Genomic DNA, 23,261 nt, shown 5'->3' with positions numbered 1-23,261 from the left:
TTATTACTATTATTATTATTATTATGTAAACATATTTAAACACCACACAGAAAAGTGGACTGGCATTAGCATCCTCAAAGGGACACCACAAACATCCTCTTGAAGAGGAGAGAAAACAAAAACGGAAAGAGAAGAGGAAGGAGATATAAAAAAAAAAAAAGGCAAGAAGAACAGGAAAGTACCAGAACATATCAAATCATCAGTTTCGTGTAATATCCACACACTGTAACTAGATAGCTTCAAAATTTAGAAATGAAGTTTCACTATCACACTCATATCAGCCCATGCACCAGAGTAGGCACAGTTCAGTAACAGTGACAGAGGAATGAAGAAAAGTGAATAATGACACCTTGTCACATATTCTGCCTAGCAGTTGCAGTGCAGCAAGCGGTGCTAACAGGTTTTAACAGGTTCTTTCTATGTTTTGAAAAGAGCACAGTTTTTGCGTTTTCACTCATAACTCATTTTAACAAATACTGCGCTTCCACTGCTATTATGCCGGCTTTTTAGTGTTTTCGATGTGTAGGGCTCACACTATCAATCTGATGCATTGATCATAAATAGCAGCACCATATCGTTTAGGGCAGAATTAGTGCAGAAAATAATTATCATGGTATGTGACTGCTTCATGTTGAGGCACGCATTCAGGGCACTGCAGACAGGTGTGATGCTTGCGTGCAGCACAATAAAGAGGAAAGCTACGGTTACGTGCTGCTGCAGTTTAAGTATTGATGAAATTAAGTTTTTTTTTTTCCTTTTTCTTACGTCTAAAAAATAAACAGCAGTCTTGTGGCAAGCAGCATGGTGAAGGCTATTAACGCAGCCAAAGTGCAGTCAGCATAGATATAAACTGTGCACAAGCAGGAGGCTGTTGCTTTAAAGGGACTGAAAAATGGCCAGCATGTGCCGTGAAACGTTGATGGAAATGAAATGGCTATGATTTATAGTAACAAAATCCAGCATGCTGTTCGCTATATAAGTAGGAATTATAACTTTAAGTTGACGAAGAAAGTCTCAAAAACCACTAAGTGGCGCAGCCTGGCATTGAAGTCATGGTACTTCAGATGTGGTATATGAGATTACTGTACGTGAGTAGGTCGTTATTAAGTACAGCATTTTTATTGCTTAAACTTGTAGCTCGTATATTACTAAGCTTTCGTGCTTTATTCCATGCGTATTATGAAGTAAAAAAAAAGGTGCACGCTAACAAGCGCCACTGCCTTTGTGGTAATGAGTAGAGTGGCAGAGCAGGCAAAGCTGTTCAATGCATAGTGGCGCACATGAGGACTGCTGTATGCGTCAGTTAGTACCCCCGAGTTCTGTGGTCTCTGTGAGATACAAAATGCCATCGAATAATTGTGCCGTGAATGGGTGCCAGCACTGAAATAATAACACTACTGGCATATCCTACCACTTAGCTTGGCTTGGATAAAAAGAAAGCCTGGCGCATGGAGCCAGCAATAGCATGGCCTTCAAGATCAGTTTGTGTTACTTGGAGAGAGCCATCGCTGGGGCGTAGATTCAGACAACATCTATTATTGTAAAAATAATTCAAAGCTTCATAAAACATGAACCACAGGAACATCGGCTTGATAAACAAAATATTACTTTCTTACAGCTAGAGCTGCACTTGTCATCTGCTTGCACCAATGCTGGCGTATAATCGCTATTGCATTCACCTATCACTGTTTCCAGCATGTTTCTTGAGCACAACATCCTCAATGTAGATTGAAAAATTCTGATAAAAAAAAATAAAAAAATGTTCCAAGGCATTTTCCGCATTACTACTGTGTATGATTGGACACTCCCCGACCAGTAAGCTTTCCGTTGCACTAAAAAAACTGGTGCCATAAAAATTTGTTGTCGGTCCCTTTAGTACTTTTTCAGTAAATAAAATTTCTGCTGCCTCTGATTGTTTTTAATGCTGCCAGGTCGCAAAACCTGAAAGAGATACATTTCTTGGTCAGATCAATCAATGAAAGGTAAATGCAAGGACAGTTAAAATGGCTTCTGTTCACTATCGGAAACAAAAAGTTGAAGTTGCTCAGAGGCAGTAATGAGGTCACTAACTAACATGGCTGGCATGACAGAGCAGCTCACTTGATGCAGCTGCTGACGACAATGCCTCGAGGCTTGTCTTCAGTGCCAAGCTTGACAATCTTTTCAGGAAGGGCAGTGGGGTCGGACAGGCTGACTCGGCCGACAGAGGCATCCCTGTGGCTGGTCCAGTAGAGTTCATTGTTCACAGGCTCATACGCAAGTCCTTCAACTGAGCCTTGCTCTGGAAAAGCAATGTGCCCCAGAGCAGCATCGTGACTGACTGATGCCTGCCACAATTGTTCACGGGCCACTCCTTTGGAAAGAGGTAGCTGGAACCATAACTAGATCACAAATGATGTGCCCCTTACTTTCCACACTCACAGAAAATGTTATATTAAATACGAACAAAAGTGTCAACTAAGTATTTCTATGTAAACAGGGCAAGATCCGCATACAACAACCCTTTTTCTCTACCACAATTTGCAAGAGACATACAAGTGCACTGGAATCCTGATATCTTTACCAAGCTTAATTTCGCTGATAACTTAAACCAACTGCCCAAGTACAGGTTGTATACAGAGCACAACTTCACTAGTATGTTTACATTTCATCCTAGTTGCCGGTTTATAGATTTACACTTAAAAATGATAGTTATATCCCAGATATTTTTAGTAATATAATAACCCGTTCAACAAGAGCAAAGTTTGACAATTCAAACAGTTCCCCGTAAAGAGCACATGTCCTCCTCTAGCCTTGTATGAAGAGAGAAAAGCAGGAGGATAAAAGTATAAGTAATTAATATTTAAATAAATAAAGTTAACAAAGAGATTTACACTTCCAGTATGCGAAGGCAGGCCCTAATGAAGCACGGACAGAAAGACAAAAGTTACAGTGACGTAAATGCGGGTTACACACAAATGTATGGACGCCGCGAACATGCCCTGCAAGCACCGCAGCGTTGAAGCAGAAACGAAATAGGTGTGAACGTGGTCGCAGACACCACATTGATCTCAACGGTGCAACGCCTTGTGTGTCACAGGGAAAGCGCGTATTGCTACACATGCAAAGAAGAGATGCCGTGAACATGCACAGCGAACACCGCTGAAGCACAAACGGAAAGGTTGCTAAGGCAGTTGTGGACGCTACATTGATCTCGATGGTGCGACACCTAGTGCGCCACAGGGAAAGTGCATATTGCTACACAAGCAAAGAAGAGACACCACGAACATGCACAGCGAGCACTGCGGCATCGAAGCACAAACAAAAAGGGTGCGAACGCGGCAATTCTCTTCTCCACCTCCAGGCACCTTCCTCCTCCAGCGTTTGCTTCCTTCGCAGCGACAAACATGGCCTCGCCGGTTTGACAAACCTTCTACAAACATCTACGCTTGCGCGTAAAAATGGAGTGTGCTCTTTCCCTTACACATTAACCCTTTCATTAAAACAAGCATGACTTATTCACAGACGCTCACTTTTGGAGCTACAACACACAACATGCAGCACCAGAATGTCAAGTACAATCAACGACTGATTTTCAGGACTTGCGCGATAAATCGGACACTTTCGCAGCACCGCCACGTCCCTCATAAATTTCAGACGCAAAAAACCTTCACCGTCCGATTTTCCAGACTTCTTGTAGTGACCGCAGGTCCGAAACGGCATTAATCGAAGCCGCCACCGCCGCCATTTTGATTATATTGCCGTCTCGAACCGGTGCTCTCGTACACAGATCCGCTGGCAGCTGTAGCCACCACCGCAGCAACGCTAGACCTAGGTACTCCGACATACACTACCAATCTTCTTGCTGTTCGGCATCGTGTTTTTCATTGAAACAATTCACCGCTGTTAGCAATGACGCCAACTCCACCTTTGTAATCCTTGCCAACGGCTTCAAAGCTCGGAAAGCATGCCGCGTAGCAGAATGCCGGTTCTCAAAAGTCAGCTTTGCCTCAGTACGGCATTGTTACGCGGTGAAGCACACGCGAAGTATTGCGGCGAAGCATACCAAGAATGGGAAGGGGCAATGGTCATGAGACAAGGTATGTATTCTTATACACGCGTGAACCCGCCATCTCCTATCATAGTACAAGCACCGATATGTCTCATAAGTGTACTGGCAGGCCTTTAGAACTATTCAGGACGTGCCTGTGGCGATTTGAGCCCTTGGGGGCAGTAAGTCATGCATTCAGTTGTTTGGGCTGCTTAATATGTTTAGTTCGAAAACACACTTGCATCGACCTCAACTTACAAGAGGAAAGGAAACCACATGCAGGCAAAGCGAACTCACAAGTGGCAAAAAATCAGGTGAAGTCAGCTTACTTTGTACAAGAACGGTGTGGCCAGAGCCATTGAAGTGAACGCTGTTGATGCTACCCCGCTGGATGTCTGAGTAGAAGATGCGGCGCTCAGAGTAGTCAAAGGCAAGGCCAATGATGTTGCGCATAAACTCCGAACTGGAGATACTTGGAAATGGTGCATTCAGATTCGTCTCGTCCATCATGTGAATGCTGTCTATAGTGCGCACCCTCGAGAACATGACAAAGGCTTCGTAATCTGCATAAGAAGAGAAAAAACAAGGCATAGGTAAGACTGTCCACAACACTAGAGAAAGCTCATGAAAATTCCTGTGGAAACAATTACATGGTGTGCACCTTTCTGCCTTCGGAATCTCGAATAAATCACCTCTGTTCAAAATATGTGGTCACTAAAGAAATCAGTCTGCAAACCAGAAGAACTACAGAAGAGCAAGCACTTCTTTATCCTTTTGCTGGATAATTATGACCATGCGGCTCAGATGAGATGTTACTCAAAGTCTACAAGTTCATTGAAATTTTTTATTACACTGTTATTCAAACGAATAACTACTATTAGGTAGTTTGAAACCATGTTATATCACAGTGAAAGTTAAGTGCAGACAGAGAAACCTGATGCAACACAATGTCAATTTAATATAGCGGCAATCTATACACATTTAATCTGTGAAGGCTTTCTTAATTAGGCCATAATTTTACCCTCTTTTTTTTTGCATACACTTACGCGTATCTAGCAAGTACTTAAGGTAAATGATAGTTATTAACACTTTTTTAGAGCAGGTGCAGAATCTACTCAGAAACAAAGAATTACAAAAAATAAAAATTTATATAGAAGAACCTCGTTCACATGTTCAGAAAGAATGCACTAACCGGAAAAACGTACGATCCGAAGTAACTAAAAGATGTGAGAGACTCAACTGTAGTTGACATCTACGTAATGCGTATCATTGTGACAAGACGCACGAGACACCGATGCGAATCAAGCTGGTTGGGCTTCTGTGGCCCGAGACACGCTTTGTTGTTTTCCTGTTGCATAGTGTTTTAAGACAGCGATGGGAAACCGAAATGAAATTGAGCTGGTAGGTGACGCCAGATGTCGCTGGAGCGAAACGTGGCGCTCCCATCATGCCGCCTGCAACAGTGGCGCATTTGGCCTATCACCTACTAAAAGCGTGCAGAGCACTTCCATCGGCCCTACGCCCCACACGCTGTAAAACAGATAGGTGAAGATGCTTCTTGCAATAGGATTGGCGGTGATAGCTGTGAATGCGGCATGTGACGACCCGGGAGAAGATTTGCTGGTACCAGTACAAGAAACTGAGTGCGCACTGTTTTCATGTGAGACAAGCGGGCGAGTATTGTGGGGAAGCTGATGTGGCGGACGGCTACTGTTATCGATCGCATGCGCCTCGCACGTTTTTTGTTTACATGGGATCTAGCGGCCGGGAAACGTATAATATGACCGCAGCCTGCATCATGGAATGATGGCGCATTCGGATTATCGCCAATTAAAAGTTTGCAGTACGCTTCCAATGCCACCACATACTGTGAAACAGATAGGTGACGATGCTTATTACAATACAGTTGGCGGCAATAGCTGTGAATGTGGATTGTGATGACCCGAGAGGTGATTTGCTGGTACCGGAATAAGAAACTGAGTGCCCGCCGGTGTTTTCACGTGAGACGGGCGCACGAGTATTGTGGTGAAGCTGCCACGGTAGGCAGCTACAGTTCTCGATGGCACGCACCTTGCGCATTTTCTTCTTTGCATGGGATTTAGCAGCCCAAAAACGTATCATACAATCGCAGTTTGGCGATGTACTGAACATTAGCGCCGAAAGATCGCGTTTTCCGAGAACGTATGAACTGGTAAAAAAAGAAGCATAATTGTGTGGGGTCATTTTTTGTGTTCTGGATTGCGAATGATGCCACTTGGAAATCTTATGCAACAGGATCGTATCAACAAGGTTCTACCGTACAAGATATAAATCGCAGATTAATTGTTTGTTGGCAGTGAAACATCTTAGGCTAGGTCTGCTAAAACATTCTTTAACTAATAGACATTAATGCTGCCTATGCTCTCAGCTAACAGCTTAGCTCAAAATAATGTAGAAAGTTAACTAATGACACCTAAATGTAGATAGAAAAATATGTACTGCTAAAAATTCCTTGTGGCAGTAAAGGTGGACAAAAACATCCTACAAATATAAAAGGCAGGCTTTCTGAAAGATGCAAAACCATTTAGAATGTCACAACAAACTCAAATCATGATATCACTCAGAAAAGTCAAGCTCAGAAGGGATACCAAGAAAAAGAGTACCATAGTAGAGTATGCCTTCCGAAAACTATGTGAAATTCTTTGATGTGAAAAGGTTGATTACTTGCTGAGAAAGTTTATTACTAGCTAATAAAATGAAGGTTGAACCTCCCCATTTAAATTTTGCATGCAAGACACAGTACCAGTGTGACATCACAGATTTAATAGCATTTTCACATATTTGTCGCATTTTTGTGCATGAAAGGTAGCCAAAATTTACCCCGTTGAGTCTGTGCACTTTCACATGCAATGTAACTTTTTTATTGATAAATTGTTAACTACAACAAAGCATTCGAGGGAACCCTCAGCGATGTCAATTATAGCTAGCTGGCCTGCTCGAAGTGTTAGTTGCAGTCGTAATAAATGCTGTCCGAGTGTACACGTAGTTGTCGTCTATTGTTTTCCTCGAGCTTGTACCGGACCGCGGTTGATGCGCAGGCATGCGCCAACCGCGGGGCTAAGTGTGCCGAGGCACAGAGCGCCGTGGCATCCCCCCTTATCCCTACACACTGTAGAATTGAAGACCAGAGTCGGTGTGCAGCTCAATTTGATGAAACATACCTTGGCAAGTTCGTCCATCAGGAGCCACTCGGCCATGGGAGCAAGCACAGGTGTGGCCATTGTCTCCCTTGTACAGGCACAGCTCCTGGCACCCTCCATTGCCCACACTGCATGGGTTGTTTGTCTCTGCAAGCAAGACGACAGAAAAACATTTGTCATGTGCTTGGCTCACTTTTTTTCAGCAAGTGTATGTATCCATCACAGGCTGGTGCCAGTTCCTTAAAGAATTAAACCTCTAAAATTAAAACTTTAATATAACAAAATTCTCTATATAATGAAATATTTACCTTTTATAACTTCTTGTCCATAGAACACCGTGTATTTAGAACCTAAATATCACGAAGTGTGTTTATACACGATTTCGATATAACGAAATTTCACTGCTGTTGAGAAGGAACATTGAACCAATAAATGGAAACTTCTTAGGATGCAGATGGTCAAGTAGTTGAATTACAAGCGGCTGCTTGCGAACACACCTCTCAAATCATGCGCTGTGACCCCCGAAGCATTCGTATAATATCCAAGTGCGATAAGATCCTATTGTGCCCTGCACGCTGTATGCTTTGGGTGCAAGCAAAAGCGTGCAAAGGTGAGCCAAGAAGGATGGTGGCTTGATGAGCGCTGTCTTCCAGCACGAGCAAAGAGAAAGGGGGAGGGGAGTGAGCTTGAGTTAACGCAATCAAGCGCGTGCAAAGGGGGGCAAGCGGAGAGCAAGTTGGCGCACATCACGTTTTTAAGTGCGGCTTTGGCTGTAACTGTGCACAACTGTCAGCGCGGATGAGTGCATAAGCAGCCAGCATGGCCTGTTTTAGAGGTAATCTGCCACATGTGCAATGATTGGACATGCCAAAATCAAGTGGGCAAGGCATCACGCGCAACGTCTTTCCATGTGCTTAGTACTGGAGGTTGCATAATGTCGAGTTTCAGAGACACGTTGAAGCGAGAGGCAGACAAAGCATTTGCTCTTTGCTGCCGGCGCTTTTCATAATAGCGTTGTCCCCTGCAAGCGACACTATCAGCTTTTCTTTCTTGCGCGCACGAAATTTAGCCGTGGTCGTCAGCTCTCCTCGCAAGCTTTCACTCACACATACAGCACACGGCGTGCGGCGATGGCGTTGTCGCCTTTCGACATTACACGGAACATCTATGTGCCAAAACTAATTTTAGGGCCCCAACGCGTCATAGACACCATCTTTAGATAGCAAATACGGATCTCAAAGGCCATGCTTTTGCTGGCGTAAACAAAAAATACGCCATAGGTGTCGCCTCCGGCACTTTGGGCGGCCTATCCCACCGTCAAGCCCCCAAGCCAAGCGACATGAAAAGTTAACATGACCGCTTGGGCCGGCGTGGGGTGTCTGTTCGCAACGCATGAAGTGGGAACAGTGAGGTTACAAATGCATTAGATCCTATGGGAGCTCCGAAAACGACGTAACAGCCAAGGAAACGCAGCACCTGGGAACATAACAGCAGAGTTCTACTGTATTGAGGTTTAACTATACTTTGTCTTTTTTACCATATATACACGTGTATCTTACGGACAATAAATAGAAATTGTGGTTAGTTGGCACATTGTCCTGTTGTTTCATCTTTGTGATGTTTACCTGTCATGTCAATATGTATCTCAATGCTCCATGAGTATAACATTCCCCGCAAGCCATCTGTGAGGTCACCAACATAAATACCAAGAAATTGAGTTAAATGAAAACACATCAATGAGGTTCTGGAGTGCACATTATGCACTCCAGAACCTCACTTGCGCACACTAACTAGCACAGATACTAACAATGCAAACATAATATGCCATGGTGTTTACAACACTGTAGGCACTCTTGATGAGTAAAAGTTGGAGTTTGAGACAAATAATACAACTCACCTTGCTTCGGTCGTGTGTGGAAAACTTGCAGATCCTTGATTGAATCTGTCAAGTGGTTCACCAGCATTTCCTCAAGGCCTGGGTCGTGCTTTTTGACACGGAAAATAGATCCATCTTCACGATGGCTGTGAGAGTACAGAAAAAGCTCTGTTGCACAGACGTAGCCTTTGTCAATGGAACTTGAAGTAAAAAAATTATTGAGTTAACCAAAGACTGTGTCTTGAACAATTGTTTTGAGGACCAGGGGCTCCGGAACTGGGAGGGCAGTGGGGGCAGTCGCCCCCACAGGTTCTAAACCAGTGGGGGCATGCCCCCACACTCAAAGCTGTTATGATCCCCCCCACCCCCCCACCCCCCCTCTTCTTCCCTCCTACCACCAGTGAGGCTAGCAACTTCTTTGACTACTTAAAGGGTGCTCCCTTCCTTCAACAAACGAATCAAAATTTTGAAGTCGAGGGTCTGACAAAATCTCGTCTGGTTGAGAGTAATCATGGCGAAAACAGCAAACAGACGCCGACCAAGGTGAAAATTTTTTTACATCGGAGCTGTTAATGGCTAGGCTTCCGCGCATTTTTTCTGTGCATGTGGAAAAATGTGAGCCGATCCTGGTGATGGTGCAGAAAGGGTCCAAGCGCAATAGGCACTGCCGCCGCCCCCGAGCAAGGACCGCCGTAGATGTACTCGGTCGACATGTCACTGGTAGATACAACAGCTAAGATCCGCTACGATCGGATCTGACTATACGTGGCCTCCCCATTCTGTCTCACCTCTGTGCCGTGTGCTAAACAGCTTCACTGGTAGTCATCCACCTTCACTGAGTGGAATGGCTCATGATGTTTTTCGAACTGACTTTTTTTGCCCCCACACGGAAGCCTTGTTCACAAACATGAAGTCGAGGATTTCACGAAATCACGTCTGATCGAGATTAATCATGGCAAAAACAGGAAACAAATGCTGACCAAGGCGAACATTTTTTTCCCTGTCATTTAAGCCCCCACACGGGAGCCTTGTTCAGGCTTGTGCACAAGGCTAAAAGGCCTTAAAAAAAATTAAAAATAGTGTAATGAAGAAGACAAGACGACGACGAAGCAGTCAGCAAGCAAGCCACAGTGTCAGTGCTAACCACGCGCCCCGAGCTTGCGCTTGCCCGGATTTTGGCTGCTGGTCGCCTCGCCGCTTCTTGACGTTCGCCTGACGTTTCTCGCATTCCTTGACGTTTACACGTGAATAAATCGCTTTGCATTTGGTGGAGGCTGCGTGGGTCCCCTGCACCAACCTGGAACTCCGCTCCCGGACGCTCCCTTCGGTTCCTGCACCCATGATGGTCAACGACACCTCGACACAGACTGACCCTTCGGCAGCGCCTGCCACCTGCAGCACCGTGTACCGTGAGCGGGATCCTCCCATCTTCAACGGCTCAGGTGACTCCGATGTTGAAGACTGGTTGTCGACATACGAACGGGTCAGCGCCAATAACAAATGGGACGATTCATCGAAGTTGAGTCACGTCATGTTTTATCTCGCGGACATCGCGCAACTGTGGTATCGCAACCACGAAACCGACATACCCACTTGGTCCGTTTTTAAGACTTCCATTTCGGACGTCTTTGGTCGGCCTACGGCCCGCAAGCTTCGCGCAGAGCAGCGCTTGCGTGAACGTGCGCAACATCCAGGGGAGAATTACACGGGCTACATCGAGGATGTGCTGAATCTCTGCAACCGCGTCAACCCTACCATGACAGAGGGCGAGAAAATCAAGCACATCCTGAAGGGCATCGAGGACGACGCTTTTCAGATGCTGCTCGCGAGAAATCCCACCACAGTCGCGGCACTCGTCTCCTTGTGTCAAAGCTTTGACGAGTTGCGTAGGCAGCGCACGATCGCCCGCCAAGCCCTCATGACGCCAGACACACTATCGAGCTTGCAGCTAGCTGCCCACTCTGCCGATCAACAGCCGCTGCTCTCTACCATCAAGGACTTTATCCGGGAAGAGGTAGCGCGTCAGCTTTCATTGCTGCCTCTCACGCACGAGCCTTCGCAGTCTTTGGCTCCGGACCTTCAACACGTCATTCGGACCCAGGTTGCTGAGGCCCTCCCGCCTGTGACTCACCAACCACCCGTCACTGCGCCACTTACCTACGCTTCCGTCGCGGCTCGACCCCCTCAACATCCTGCGCCGTATGCTCGACCTGCGATGCCGACCCATGCCTGGCCGACGACCGCGAATGCTGCGCCGCTCGCCTTCGCGAGACCTTCGGCTCCGTTCCTCCGCCGCCCCGACGCGTGGCGAACGCCAGACGATAGGCCCATCTGCTTCGCCTGTGGTGTCGCTGGACACGTCGCCCGCCACTGTCGCCGATGTCCACCTTCGCCATTTGACGTCATGGGCAGGCCTGTTCCTTCCTCTGCCCGGTCGCCTCCAAGGTACGTCTCTGACGATCAGCCAGCCTATGCTAACCGCCGGTCCCTATCTCCGCGACGACGCTCCCTATCACCCATGCGTCGCCGACCTCCTACGGAGGAGGGAAACTGATCGCTGCAGTTCCGGAGGCAAGAGCTGCATGCGCGTCGAACTGCCCAAGGCCTCCATCTATTTCGCCGCAAAACATTATCGACGTCGACGTTGAAGGAACCGCCGCATTAGCGCTTATTGACACGGGGGCCGCTGTTTCGGTTATCTGCGAAAACCTATGCCGCAAGATCAAAAAAGTGACCACGTCGCTCTCGGGACTAATGCTCCGCACTGCCAGCTCACAGTGCATTGCGCCTTCAGCTGTTTGCACCGCACGTGTCGCTATTCAAGGTGAACATTATGTCATCGAGTTTTTCGTGCTGCCGTCATGCTCCCACGACGTTATTCTCGGATGGGACTTCCTTTCACGTCATCGCGCCGTCATAGACTGCTCCCGTGCAGAAGTGGCCCTTACGCCATTGCAAACCTCTCTTTCGGTGGATAATCATCCCGACGCTCACAAACTGGTGGTTGCTGCGGACACAGATATTGCCCCTGAAACGTCGACCCTTGTGCCTCTGTCCTGTACGGCCGCCCCTGACGGAACTGTTCTGTTTGCCCCATCGGAGGTACTTCTCCGCCGTCGCGGCCTACGACTGCCGTTTGCTGTACTTACGGTTGAATCGGGTGCTACTACTATGTTAGTTTCCAACTGGCTGCCATCCTCCATTACATTACTTCGTGGAGAATCTTTGGGTCACATTCAAGGTGCCGATCTCCTGCGCTCCCTCGAGTTTGCAGAGGACCAACCCCATCTTGAACTGAATGCCATGACATCACCTGTGCCCAAACCTTCGGGTCCAGACAGTTTCCACCCTTCTATTGCTGCCGATCTACCGTCAACACAACGCAGCGAACTTCTGGCCCTTCTTCGAGACTTCCGCTCCTCCTTCGATTGCGCTCAACCATCTTTAGGTCGTACAACAAGCGTCACACACCACATTGACACCGGTTCCCATGCGCCCTTACGCCAACGACCATATCGAGTTTCAGCGGCAGAACGGCGTATTATCAACGAACAAGTGGATGATATGCTTACGCGTGGTGTCATTCAGCCATCCCAGAGCCCCTGGTCCTCTCCTGTTGTACTTGTGCGCAAAAAGGATGGCTCTATCAGATTCTGTGTTGACTACCGCCGCCTCAATAAGATAACTCGGAAGGATGTATACCCGTTGCCCCGCATCGATGATGCTCTCGATTGTTTGCAAGGGGCAGAATATTTCTCGTCACTGGATTTGCGCTCGGGTTACTGGCAGGTTCCAATGGCCGACCCTGACCGACCTAAGACGGCTTTTGTCACCACTGACGGACTGTATGAGTTTAACGTGATGCCGTTCGGATTGTGCAACGCCCCAGCTACTTTCGAACGGATGATGGATAACATCCTTCGTGGCTACAAGTGGAATACCTGCCTCTGCTACCTTGACGACATCGTCATTTTTTCTCGCGATTTTCCAACTCACCTTGTTCGTCTTCGTGCGATTCTCACGTGCCTCACCTCTGCTGGCCTTCAACTTAACATAAAGAAGTGCCACTTTGCTGCACGCCAGCTGACGATACTAGGCCACGTCGTCTGCAAGGAGGGAGTTCTTCCGGACCCCGCGAAGCTCCGTGCCGTAGCCGAATATCCCAAGCCCAATTCCTTGAAAACGCTTAGAAGTTTCATTGGGCTGTGCTCGTATTTTCGTCGATTTGTGCGCGACTTTGCTACCATCATCACGCCTCTTACCAACCTTCTGACCGCCTCTAACGGCCTGTCTGCTTGGTCAACAGAATGCGACGAATCTTTTCGAACGCTACGGCGCTTACTAACATCGCCACCGATACTCCGTCACTTTGACCCTAATGCGCCTACGGAGATCCATACTGACGCCAGTGGTGTTGGCCTTGGTGCGGTATTGGCTCAAAAAACACCAGGATACCAAGAATACGTCGTTGCCTACGCGAGTCGCACGCTCAAGCAAGCCGAGTGTAACTATTCTGTCACTGAGACAGAGTGCCTCGCTATAATTTGGGCTTTGGCTAAGTTTCGTCCGTACCTTTATGGCCGCCCTTTCGACGTCGTCACGGACCATCATGCTCTATGCTGGCTCTCGTCGCTGAAAGATCCCTCGGGACGCCTCGGTCGTTGGGCGCTTCGCCTGCAAGATTACAACATCCGTGTTGTGTACCGATCCGGCCGCAAACACTCGGACGCTGATGCACTGTCCCGCTCGCCGCTAGCGTCTGACACGGCTTCTCCGTCAGCCTCTTCGGCTCCCTTGTCGCCTATTGACTTTGCAGACATGTCGTCGGAGCAACGCAAGGATGCGTGGATTTGTCAACTCCTTGAACTCCTTGACTTTCTCACTGACACATCCACTTATCCCGCCCCAAGAACTCTGCGTCGCCAAGCCGCCCATTTCACTATTCGCGACGATCTCCTTTATCGCCGGAATTACGCGTCTGATGGCCGGAGGTGGCTTCTAGTGGTACCTCGCCACATGCGCACGGACATATGCGCTGCTTTCCACGCTGACCCACAAAGCGCTCACGCCGGCGTTCTCAAGACCTACAATCGCTTGCGGCAGCGATTCTACTGGCGCGGAATGTATGCATTTGTGTGCAAGTACATACGTGCTTGCACTGCCTGTCAGCGGCGCAAGACTCCACCTCAACGCCCGGCCGGTACACTTCAGCCTCTCCCTTGCCCGGCCCGTCCATTCGACCGCGTCGGTATCGACTTATACGGCCCGCTTCCCTCGACCACCTCTGGGAATAGGTGGATAATTGTCGGCGTGGACCACCTCACGCGTTACGCCGAGACTGCAGCTTTGCCTACAGCCACAGCAAGAGACGTTGCGTTTTTCATCTTACGCAACTTCGTACTGCGCCACGGTGCTCCCCGTGAGCTTTTAAGCGACAGGGGACGTGTTTTCCTGTCAGATGCTATTGAAGCCTTGCTCGTGCAGTGTAACATCGTTCATCGCATGACCAGTGCATATCATCCGCAAACTAATGGCCTCACTGAGCGATTTAATCGCACTCTGGGGGATATGCTGACGATGTACACGGCGTCAGACCAGACAAATTGGGACACCGTCCTTCCATTCATCACATATGCGTACAACACTGCTACGCACGCGACTACAGGATTCTCGCCGTTCTTCCTCTTGTACGGCCGTGAGCCATCATGCACGCTGGACACTATGCTTCCCTACACACCTGACTCATCTGAGTACGCTGCAATTTCTGATGTCGCCAAGTACGCCGAAGATTGTCGACAGTTGGCCCGTTCATTGACAACCGAGGACCAAGGTCACCAGAAGCTCAGGAACGACACCGACCGATCTCTCACTACTTTCGCGACCGGTGCCCTAGTTTGGCTTTGGATTCCTCCGAGTACGCCTGGCCTTTCGTCTAAATTATTGGCCCGCTATCATGGGCCTTACCGCATCCGCGCTCGGACATCTCCAGTCAATTATGACGTTGAGCCTTTGACACCGTCTCAAGACTTACGTCGTCGTGGTCGAGAAATCGTTCACGTGAGTCGCCTCAAGCCCTATTATGACCCCTCTATACTGACAACGCCTTAAGTCGCCAGGATGGCTACGCTACTTCCCGGGGGCCAATGTAATGAAGAAGACAAGACGACGACGAAGCAGTCAGCAAGCAAGCCACAGTGTCAGTGCTAACCACGCGCCCCGAGCTTGCGCTTGCCCGGATTTTGGCTGCTGGTCGCCTCGCCGCTTCTTGACGTTCGCCTGACGTTTCTCGCATTCCTTGACGTTTACACGTGAATAAATCGCTTTGCAATAGAAATGAAATGTAGGCTCCCGTACGTGTGGGGGCCGAATAGCCGGTTAGCAAAAAAAAAAAGAAAAATCACCGTCGTCGCCGTCTGTTTCCTGTTTTTGCCATGAAACATAATTTTCTGGAAGCTGGTGACTTCTGAGACTCTCTTTGTCGGTGCTTTTTCTATGTCGAGAGCCCTTGCAGGAGTACGTCTCAGTGCCATGACTTTAGGATGTCTCTCGTTCTCTCCCTTTTTCCTTGCCCCTATCCAAGCCCACAAAAAGCAAGACGATAACAAATGTCGGTGTAAGCCTGTTCCTAGAAAAACACGATTTAAATTATTAACCTATCACTTGTGAAGTTTGAAATGTGCGTTTTATTATGGTACGGCCCAAACCGCCTTGGCCACATGGAATGACCGTAGTGAAAATTGGTTGTGAAATTGGGAGTGAAATCGGCCACGTTTTGTTTGACATGATGGCGCACCGTCCAGTATATATATAAAATAAATCTTGTCTATATGATCCTAAGTTGAAGGAAAAGTGTGGGTTTTTAATTTTGTGCATTGCTTTAATATGGTTTATGTGCGTACAGTGGAATCTCGATGATACGAATCTCACGGGGTCACGAAAAAAATTCGCATTAGCCGAAATTCGTATCATCGAAACACAATTAAAACTAGCTAAATTAAAGAGTGGAGAGGTGAACTCACTCAGGTACACGTACGTAAAAAGCATTTACAGTATAGACCACTTATAACGTAACCGCTTATAGTGCAGAACTGGCTACAACGCGGCCTTTTCCGACTCCCGTTTACCCTCCCATAGAACTCCATGTATACGCATACCGCTTACAGTGCAGCCACGTGAGACAAAATTGCGGCTTCGCAGGAAAATCTCGCCAACAAGGGCGGTAGCGAGCACGAGGTGCGCCCACCGATGGGAGAGGAGATCAACGAATGCGATGCGGAGGAGGAGCATGAGACGTGGAGCACGAGTCCAAGGGCGATAAAGTCGTCACGGCGCGCCGTATGTGCGAGTGAAAGGACGCGCACCTTCACGGACAGCAAACGCAGTGGAGAGCAAACGCGACTTCCGTTGCGTGAAAGGCCCTGGAGGTATGGAAGGGAGGGAGGGAGGGGGGGGGGGGGCGATGCTGTGCTGGGGCGCCAAATGCGTATCTTGCAACCGAGCGCAAGGGTAACTGGCGACGAAATCTCCCCACGCGAAAGGAGCAAAGCGGGAAGGTAGCGCGGGAGGGAGGGAGTGGGGGAAGGGGGGGGGGGCGGCTCCTACTCTGCCAACAAATGCGTTCTTGTACTTTGCGCCTGTGCCGGCTGTCAGTGTTGTCGCACGCACCGTATCTTGAAAGCGATCTCCACACGGCTCTGACCTTTATATGCGCTGTGCTTACGCCGCTCAGTTTCCGTTGAAGCGATGGACCGCACGAACCTTCGCTTGCTGCGGCGGTAGCGCGTGGGGAAGCGCGGCCGCCGCAGTGAGCGAAGAGACAAAAAGAAAAGCACAAAAGCAACAAAAGCGCCACCGCTTCAAACTCTTCGCGCCCAGTCGCGGCTTCCGTGCTGTCCGGCGCACCAAAGAGAAAGGGAAAACGTGAGTGACTGCGCGCTGTTCTCTTTCGCGGCCGTCGGTGGGGCGGCGTTTATTCGTATCAACCGACGCGGGTCGAAAATCGATTCGTAACAACCGTTCTCTAGCACGTTTCAAAGTAATGGGGCTCGGCCGGCACCTCAGAAAAATTTGTATCATCCGGAAATTCGTATAAGCCGTAATCGTATCATCGAGATTCCACTGTATATGGTATGTCTGTACGTATGCATCCGTAAAGTTTGTGGCATGTATTCTTTCTTTGGAAGCCTTGTTCAACCCGTTTATTGAAGTTGTCATTCATTGTTTGTCCAACATGTGCGTTCTCACAAATAAATCTCCAAATATTCTATCAGGCTGCAGCCTTGAATTCTCTGCACTGCGCTTCATCAGTGGTCGTTGAAAGAGCTTAGCAGGGGTGTGCGCGACAAGTTTGATTTCCTTAAAATGCACTTTCCTAAAGGAGTAGGCGTGTATTTGGAGAACTCAGCAGACCCTGCGAACATCGCACCTGCATGCTCAGTTTTGGCCTCCTCAAAATCCGAATGAGGTGACAGTTATCATTTGAAGAATGTATGAAATTTCTTAGATATATCGTACATAAATATTAGAAAATTTCGAATACTGAATTGAACAGTGACCTATTCGATTTGGTCTTCAAATCGAGCACTCACTAGACGTAAATGGGATTGTTTTTCGAATGCTTTTAGAATATTTCAAAGCATCAACTGCGTCCAAATAAACATAAAGATTGAGCAAAAATATGGTAAATTTTCACCCCCACAGGCATAGTATAGACAAAAAACATGTGAACTTGCGTAGTGGAGCAGGCTACATCGCTAAGGTAGCCATATTTTACAGGCTATACAGCTATCATTCGCACTCTCTGAAGAGTTCTGCGCATGCAAAGAAACTACCTGTTTGCTCCCAATGCTCCACTTGTGCTTTTAAGAAACAACACTTCATAACGTAGTATGTAATTACAGAAACTTTAAGAATACTAGGAAGTGAACATTTTTTTACATAAAGTGTGATAACGGCTGTTTATTATTCGAAAACTATTCGATAATCAATTCGATTTGTTTCTTGTGCTATTCGATTCATTTTCAATTCAGTCTCAAAATACACTATTCGCACCCCCCTAAATGATTGGTTTTCTATATTCAACTTTGCTGCAATACAGTTGTGTTATGCAGTAAAGCAAATATGACTTGCAGTAAAGCATACAAAGAGTGGAAAGGGGCACTGTAATGAGGCCAAGTGTGCATTCCTTATAGGTACACGTGTGCACGTGCTGTCTTCAGTCACAGTATGTACACCGATACATCTAATAAGTCTGAGATGTCTAATCAGAATAAAAGCATAGGTATGCCACTATATTCTGTTTACGCTTTGTCTAGTCATTGCAATAATCTACATTTTTCATTTGTGCATTGTTTTACTTATGTGTTCTTATAAACTTCCTACGTGCACCATGTTTTGCTATTCATTAACCTCTTTGTAGCTTTGACATTTAGTTAAACAAGCCTCTGAATTACCCGACGTTGAAACAGTATGGACTCCAGGACACGAGTCCCTCCGTGGAAATCAGCGTGCGCACACTGTAGCCCGAGCTCATGCCACCCGGGTGCCACAAGAGAGGGATACGGCCGCATCTATGGAGCCCGTACCTTTACAATGCAACGCCATATTACAACACCACAGATTGAACAGACGACAATACCCACCCCCACACAAGACCCTCTCCCGCGAAGACGCAGTAGCATGGCGACAATTACAAACCAACACATACCCCCATTTAAGCACGCAATACACCCTGCACTGTACTCGTACAAATGCCCCCTTTGTAATGACTACGCTTCCTTATCAAACCACATGGGCGTGCCCCAAAATACAGGTAGCCCCGCATATACCCAACCCCACACCCAAGCAGTAGGGGTGCCCGGCTGACTAGCTTGGACCCTCGTGACCAGCAACAACTGGTGCGGCGGGCCTGCGAGACAGCAAGAGCCGCAGGAGCCATGGACTGAAGGCACCTCCCAGCACAAGCAGGAAGGCGCCTGCTTGGTTTTTTTTTTTCTCTCTCTCTCTTAATAAATGTTTTTCCTCCTCCTAACGAGTTCTAAATTTTGGTCTCATTCTTCCACAGAATAAATCATTAATTTTAATACGCAGTACGTAGTTCCTATGAATATGAGTTAGCAGCCATTTCTCTTCACAACAGCTATTTAATATTAGATTCAAAAATATTTGTACTAAGCACTACATTCGCTTTGAATTTGCTTCGAAATAAAAATCCACATTCGCAAATGCCTAGAGAACTGCTGAAAGTTATTGTTCAAGAACATGGCCCAAGTTACCTAAAGGTTCTCACAAGTGAATAGAGAAATTTCATGTAACATGAAATGAAAATGGCTGTCAGTATTGCTCAACTTCTTTCATCTCTTGCTGTTTGATGACTGCTTCATGCACCATGGCTTGGCAAACAAGGAGTGATGGTTGTACAATAAGGGCAAGAGGGAGACATATTGAAGCACGAAAAGCAAGCGGGCAGAATCAGTGGCATGTATATCTGAGACAGCTGCTCGCTATAAATGTGCTTCCAAAAACTCCTGTAAAGAGTACATGATATTAAAATCTGATTTGAGCTTGCAACATTCTTACAAGCAAGTAAGCATTTTTCAATGAAATAGGTACAGTAAAACCTCATTAATTCGGATTTCATGGGACTGATGAAAATGGCAAAATTAACTGACTGTCGAATTATCGAGGGTATCCAGAAAACAATAAGTAAATGCTTACTACATCACCACGTTTTTATTTAGTGAATGAATGAGCAAATCCTGTTGTTATTTTGCGCAAAAGCACTGTGGAAGATGCAATTGCCATAATCTCGTGACTCATTCGCTCTCGCCGCGGCGATCGAGGCCTCAACTCTTCCTTCGCAGCACGGCCGTGGTTCCTTTGCGACACAGTTTGCAATAGCATGCGCACATCCTGATTATTTTGTTGCCAGTGAGCAGATTGCCAACAGATCGTCCGTCCATCGCAATGTAGCCGATGCTCTTCATCCTCAAGAGCTTTGCACCGAGTTTAAAAGAAATAACTGTTTGCGGCAACCGCTGCAGAAGAAACCACGGCCGCTGTCGACGTGATTATGAACGGCGACTTTGCGGTGCTGAAGGCATGCGGCTCACGCACGTACCGAGTCAGATCGAAACTACCGTTCGCTGCAACAACTGCGGTAGCTATCAACTGTAGCAGCAAACCGCGGTAGCTATCGATGCGACCATAGATGGTGACTACGCAGTTTTTCAGGCACGCGGCCAACACACGTAACGAGTCAACACGAAACTACTGTCTGCTGCAACCGCTGCAGAAGAAACCGCGGCCGCTATCAACGCAATCATGGATGGCGTCTACGTAATTATGAAAGCCCACGGTCAACGCGGTGCTATGCGCGGCGGTAAACGTACGAATAAAGGCACAAATGGGCATGAAACGTTCCGGCGTGGCTGTCATTCACGTACGATTTCCACTGATGACTATGGCTGTACAGGCTAGAGAAAGGGGTGTGCCTGAAAGCACACCCCTTTAACCACAACCACAAACATTACCACAAACATCAGAGTTGTGGACTCTGATGTTTTTCAAACATCAGAGTCCACAACTTTATGCAAGTTGTGGACTCTGCTGCTTCGTTTCGGATGGACTCTAGCACCGTTTTTACTCTTTTGCGTCGCACATTTGCGGCGCTCCTCGCTCGCCTATCTCCGAAAGTTTTCCGAATCAACCGATGTGCGGCCAAATATGTCCAAATTAACGAGAGTTTGGTTGCATTGAATAATGCATACACTGGCTGGGACCAGAGGACGAGTCCGAATTATCCGATTTTTCAAATTAACGAGGGTCAAATTAACGAGGTTTTACTGTAATGATAAGAAATGTCTAATGCCCTTAGAGACTTACGTGTCAGCCCAGTAGACATAACTGCCATGAACTGCAAGCGAGAAAGGGTTCTGGAGAGGACGATGTGAGTCCTCTATGTCTTCCTCCTCTTTTCCCGAAGGTGTTGGGAAGACAGTCTCACGTCCCGTGCCATCCAAGTTGATCCTCTCAATTGTGTCTGTGCGCGAGTCACACCAGTAGAGTTTGTCTTCTTCAAAGTCAATGGCCAGGTCATTCACTAGCTGTACTGACGCATTGACCAGGACAATTCGGTTTGAGCCATCCAGAGCTGCCCGTTCTATCTTTGGTGGTACACCCCAATCACTCCAAAAGATGTACCTGTGTGGTTGCAAAACAAGAAAAGGCAAATGAAAACAAAGTCCTCACACTGCTGGCAGCAAGTAAATGTACAACATTTACTTGCTGTCCATTGATCCTGGTCACTTTATTTACCAAGATTGGCTAGATTTCTTGATAATGCTCACAAATTATGTTGCCAGAGTTTCGTATAAATAATACAAGCTCTCTCACATAAAAGGTTATCTTCTCATGTACAACATTTACTTGCTGTCCATTGATCCTGGTCACTTTATTTACCAAGATTGGCTAGATTTCTTGATAATGCTCACAAATTATGTTGCCAGAGTTTCGTATAAATAATACAAGCTCTCTCACATAAAAGGTTATCTTCTCATGCCAAAGTTTCCAAAAATATTTCTGTGCCACTGTAAATTACTGATCATCGCTAATCATGGCTGTGGCATCTTTTCATGCGAAGGTTTCCAAAAATATTTCTGTGCCACTGTAAATTACTGATCATGGCTGTGCACTTGTCAAATGAGGGAGACCAGTTCAAACTCTTTACTAATTTGACAACTACAGCTTTTCAAGTCATCAGAGAAAGTCAAATGCCTTAAAAGAATTTTACATGAGGTTAATAGCACCCAGGTGTTGTTCCCTTCACTAATATCCAACCAAGAGAACATGGTGCAGCAAACAAGCAACAACTTACCCTTTGTACGGATGCACAACAATGGCCCGAGGCTTATCCATGTTACCAGAAAGGAGAACATATCGGCCGGATCCATTGAGCCGCGACACTTCGATGACATCGTACGAAGGGTCAATCCAGTACATGTTGCCTACAAAGGAGGAAATTTGCATGACCTAACACTTGGCATCATTTCAACATATTTACAGTGTTCATAGTTATTTGTGCAACGAAGAACAAACCACTGCCCCCAACCTTCAACCTCATTTATGCTCGACTAGCCAAACAGAAAATGCATGGAATGATTACCTGCTACCCAGTCAATTGCAAGTCCTTCAATGGCATCAAGACCACTGATAACAGTCTCTCGTCCAGTCATGTCTCTGTGAATTCGTGTGATGCTCCCCCCTTCTGAATCCACCCAGTAGATGTATTCTGGAAGAATAGATGTGCGAAAAAAAAAAAAGAAGACATAAGACAATAAACAAAGTTCAAAATCGAGCCAAAAGAACCCTATGGTGCATGTACAAACAAGGTTTCTACAGACAAACTGCACAGGAATATCTGATAAAAAAAAGAGAGATGGAATGTCTATAGGGCCTTAAGTGCATGAATAAGTCTGTATTCATAACAACTATACAGTAGGGACAAATTCTGCATACACATGCTGAGTCAAAAGTCAAGATAAACAGCTTGAGGAAAGTTTTAGAAAGTTTTCTTTCCATGGTTATCATTGAAGGTAGCAGATCGCGAAAAACAAGCAGCAAGCCAGTTTACGCATCTGCTCTTTGCCTACACCCATACATTAACTCATGTCACATTCCCCACTTTGTTTACAAGTGTGCAGCTTGTTTACAGCCACAAAACTACCTAAAATCAAAAGCTTGACAATGATGTTGGCACCAGCCACCTTCTATTTCTGCAGGAAGAGCACGAAATTACTCGGCATGAGGCGTTACATGTGCACTCTCACTAGAGTCTCACATATGCACGTTCGTGCCACACAGTCTTTTCTTCCCACCTACCATAGCCTACCCCTGTTCCTATATAGTACTGCAAACAATCACAAATAAACCTCAGGCAGTAGTTAAGGCGGAAAGCTGGGCTTACTGGTTAGAATAGTCCTCACATATTTACAGTGCTAGAAAACAGACACACGGCAAGAAATCGGCAAGGAGAAGACACAGCAAGGATTAGTGCCCTTTCTGTCTTCTTGCTGTGTTTTCATTTTTCTAGCGCTGTAAGACGTTCAAACCCCAGGCAATCTACGACTCAACAGAAGTCATTCTATAGTAACATGCCTTTGCCACAATATATATCTCA

The 23,261-nt window shown here is 46.8% G+C and overlaps 1 protein-coding gene across 1 annotated transcript in view; it reads right to left on the bottom strand.

The window, feature by feature from the left end:
* The window catches only part of LOC119442044 (prolow-density lipoprotein receptor-related protein 1-like), a 219,829-nt gene that overhangs the window by 98,369 nt on the left and 98,199 nt on the right, over positions 1 to 23,261 (bottom strand). Inside the window, 7 exon segments of the mRNA XM_049662961.1 lie at positions 2,101 to 2,281; positions 4,360 to 4,593; positions 7,231 to 7,356; positions 9,107 to 9,231; positions 20,969 to 21,286; positions 21,960 to 22,089; positions 22,248 to 22,373. Of these exon segments, the coding sequence (XP_049518918.1) occupies positions 2,101 to 2,281; positions 4,360 to 4,593; positions 7,231 to 7,356; positions 9,107 to 9,231; positions 20,969 to 21,286; positions 21,960 to 22,089; positions 22,248 to 22,373 (1,240 nt within the window).

This window comes from Dermacentor silvarum, chromosome 2 (genome assembly GCF_013339745.2).
Source record: "Dermacentor silvarum isolate Dsil-2018 chromosome 2, BIME_Dsil_1.4, whole genome shotgun sequence".
NCBI classification, from domain to species: Eukaryota; Metazoa; Arthropoda; class Arachnida; order Ixodida; family Ixodidae; genus Dermacentor; species Dermacentor silvarum.
The sequence above is the reverse complement of the archived record's forward strand: the minus strand, read 5'-3'. Positions and strand labels throughout refer to the sequence as shown.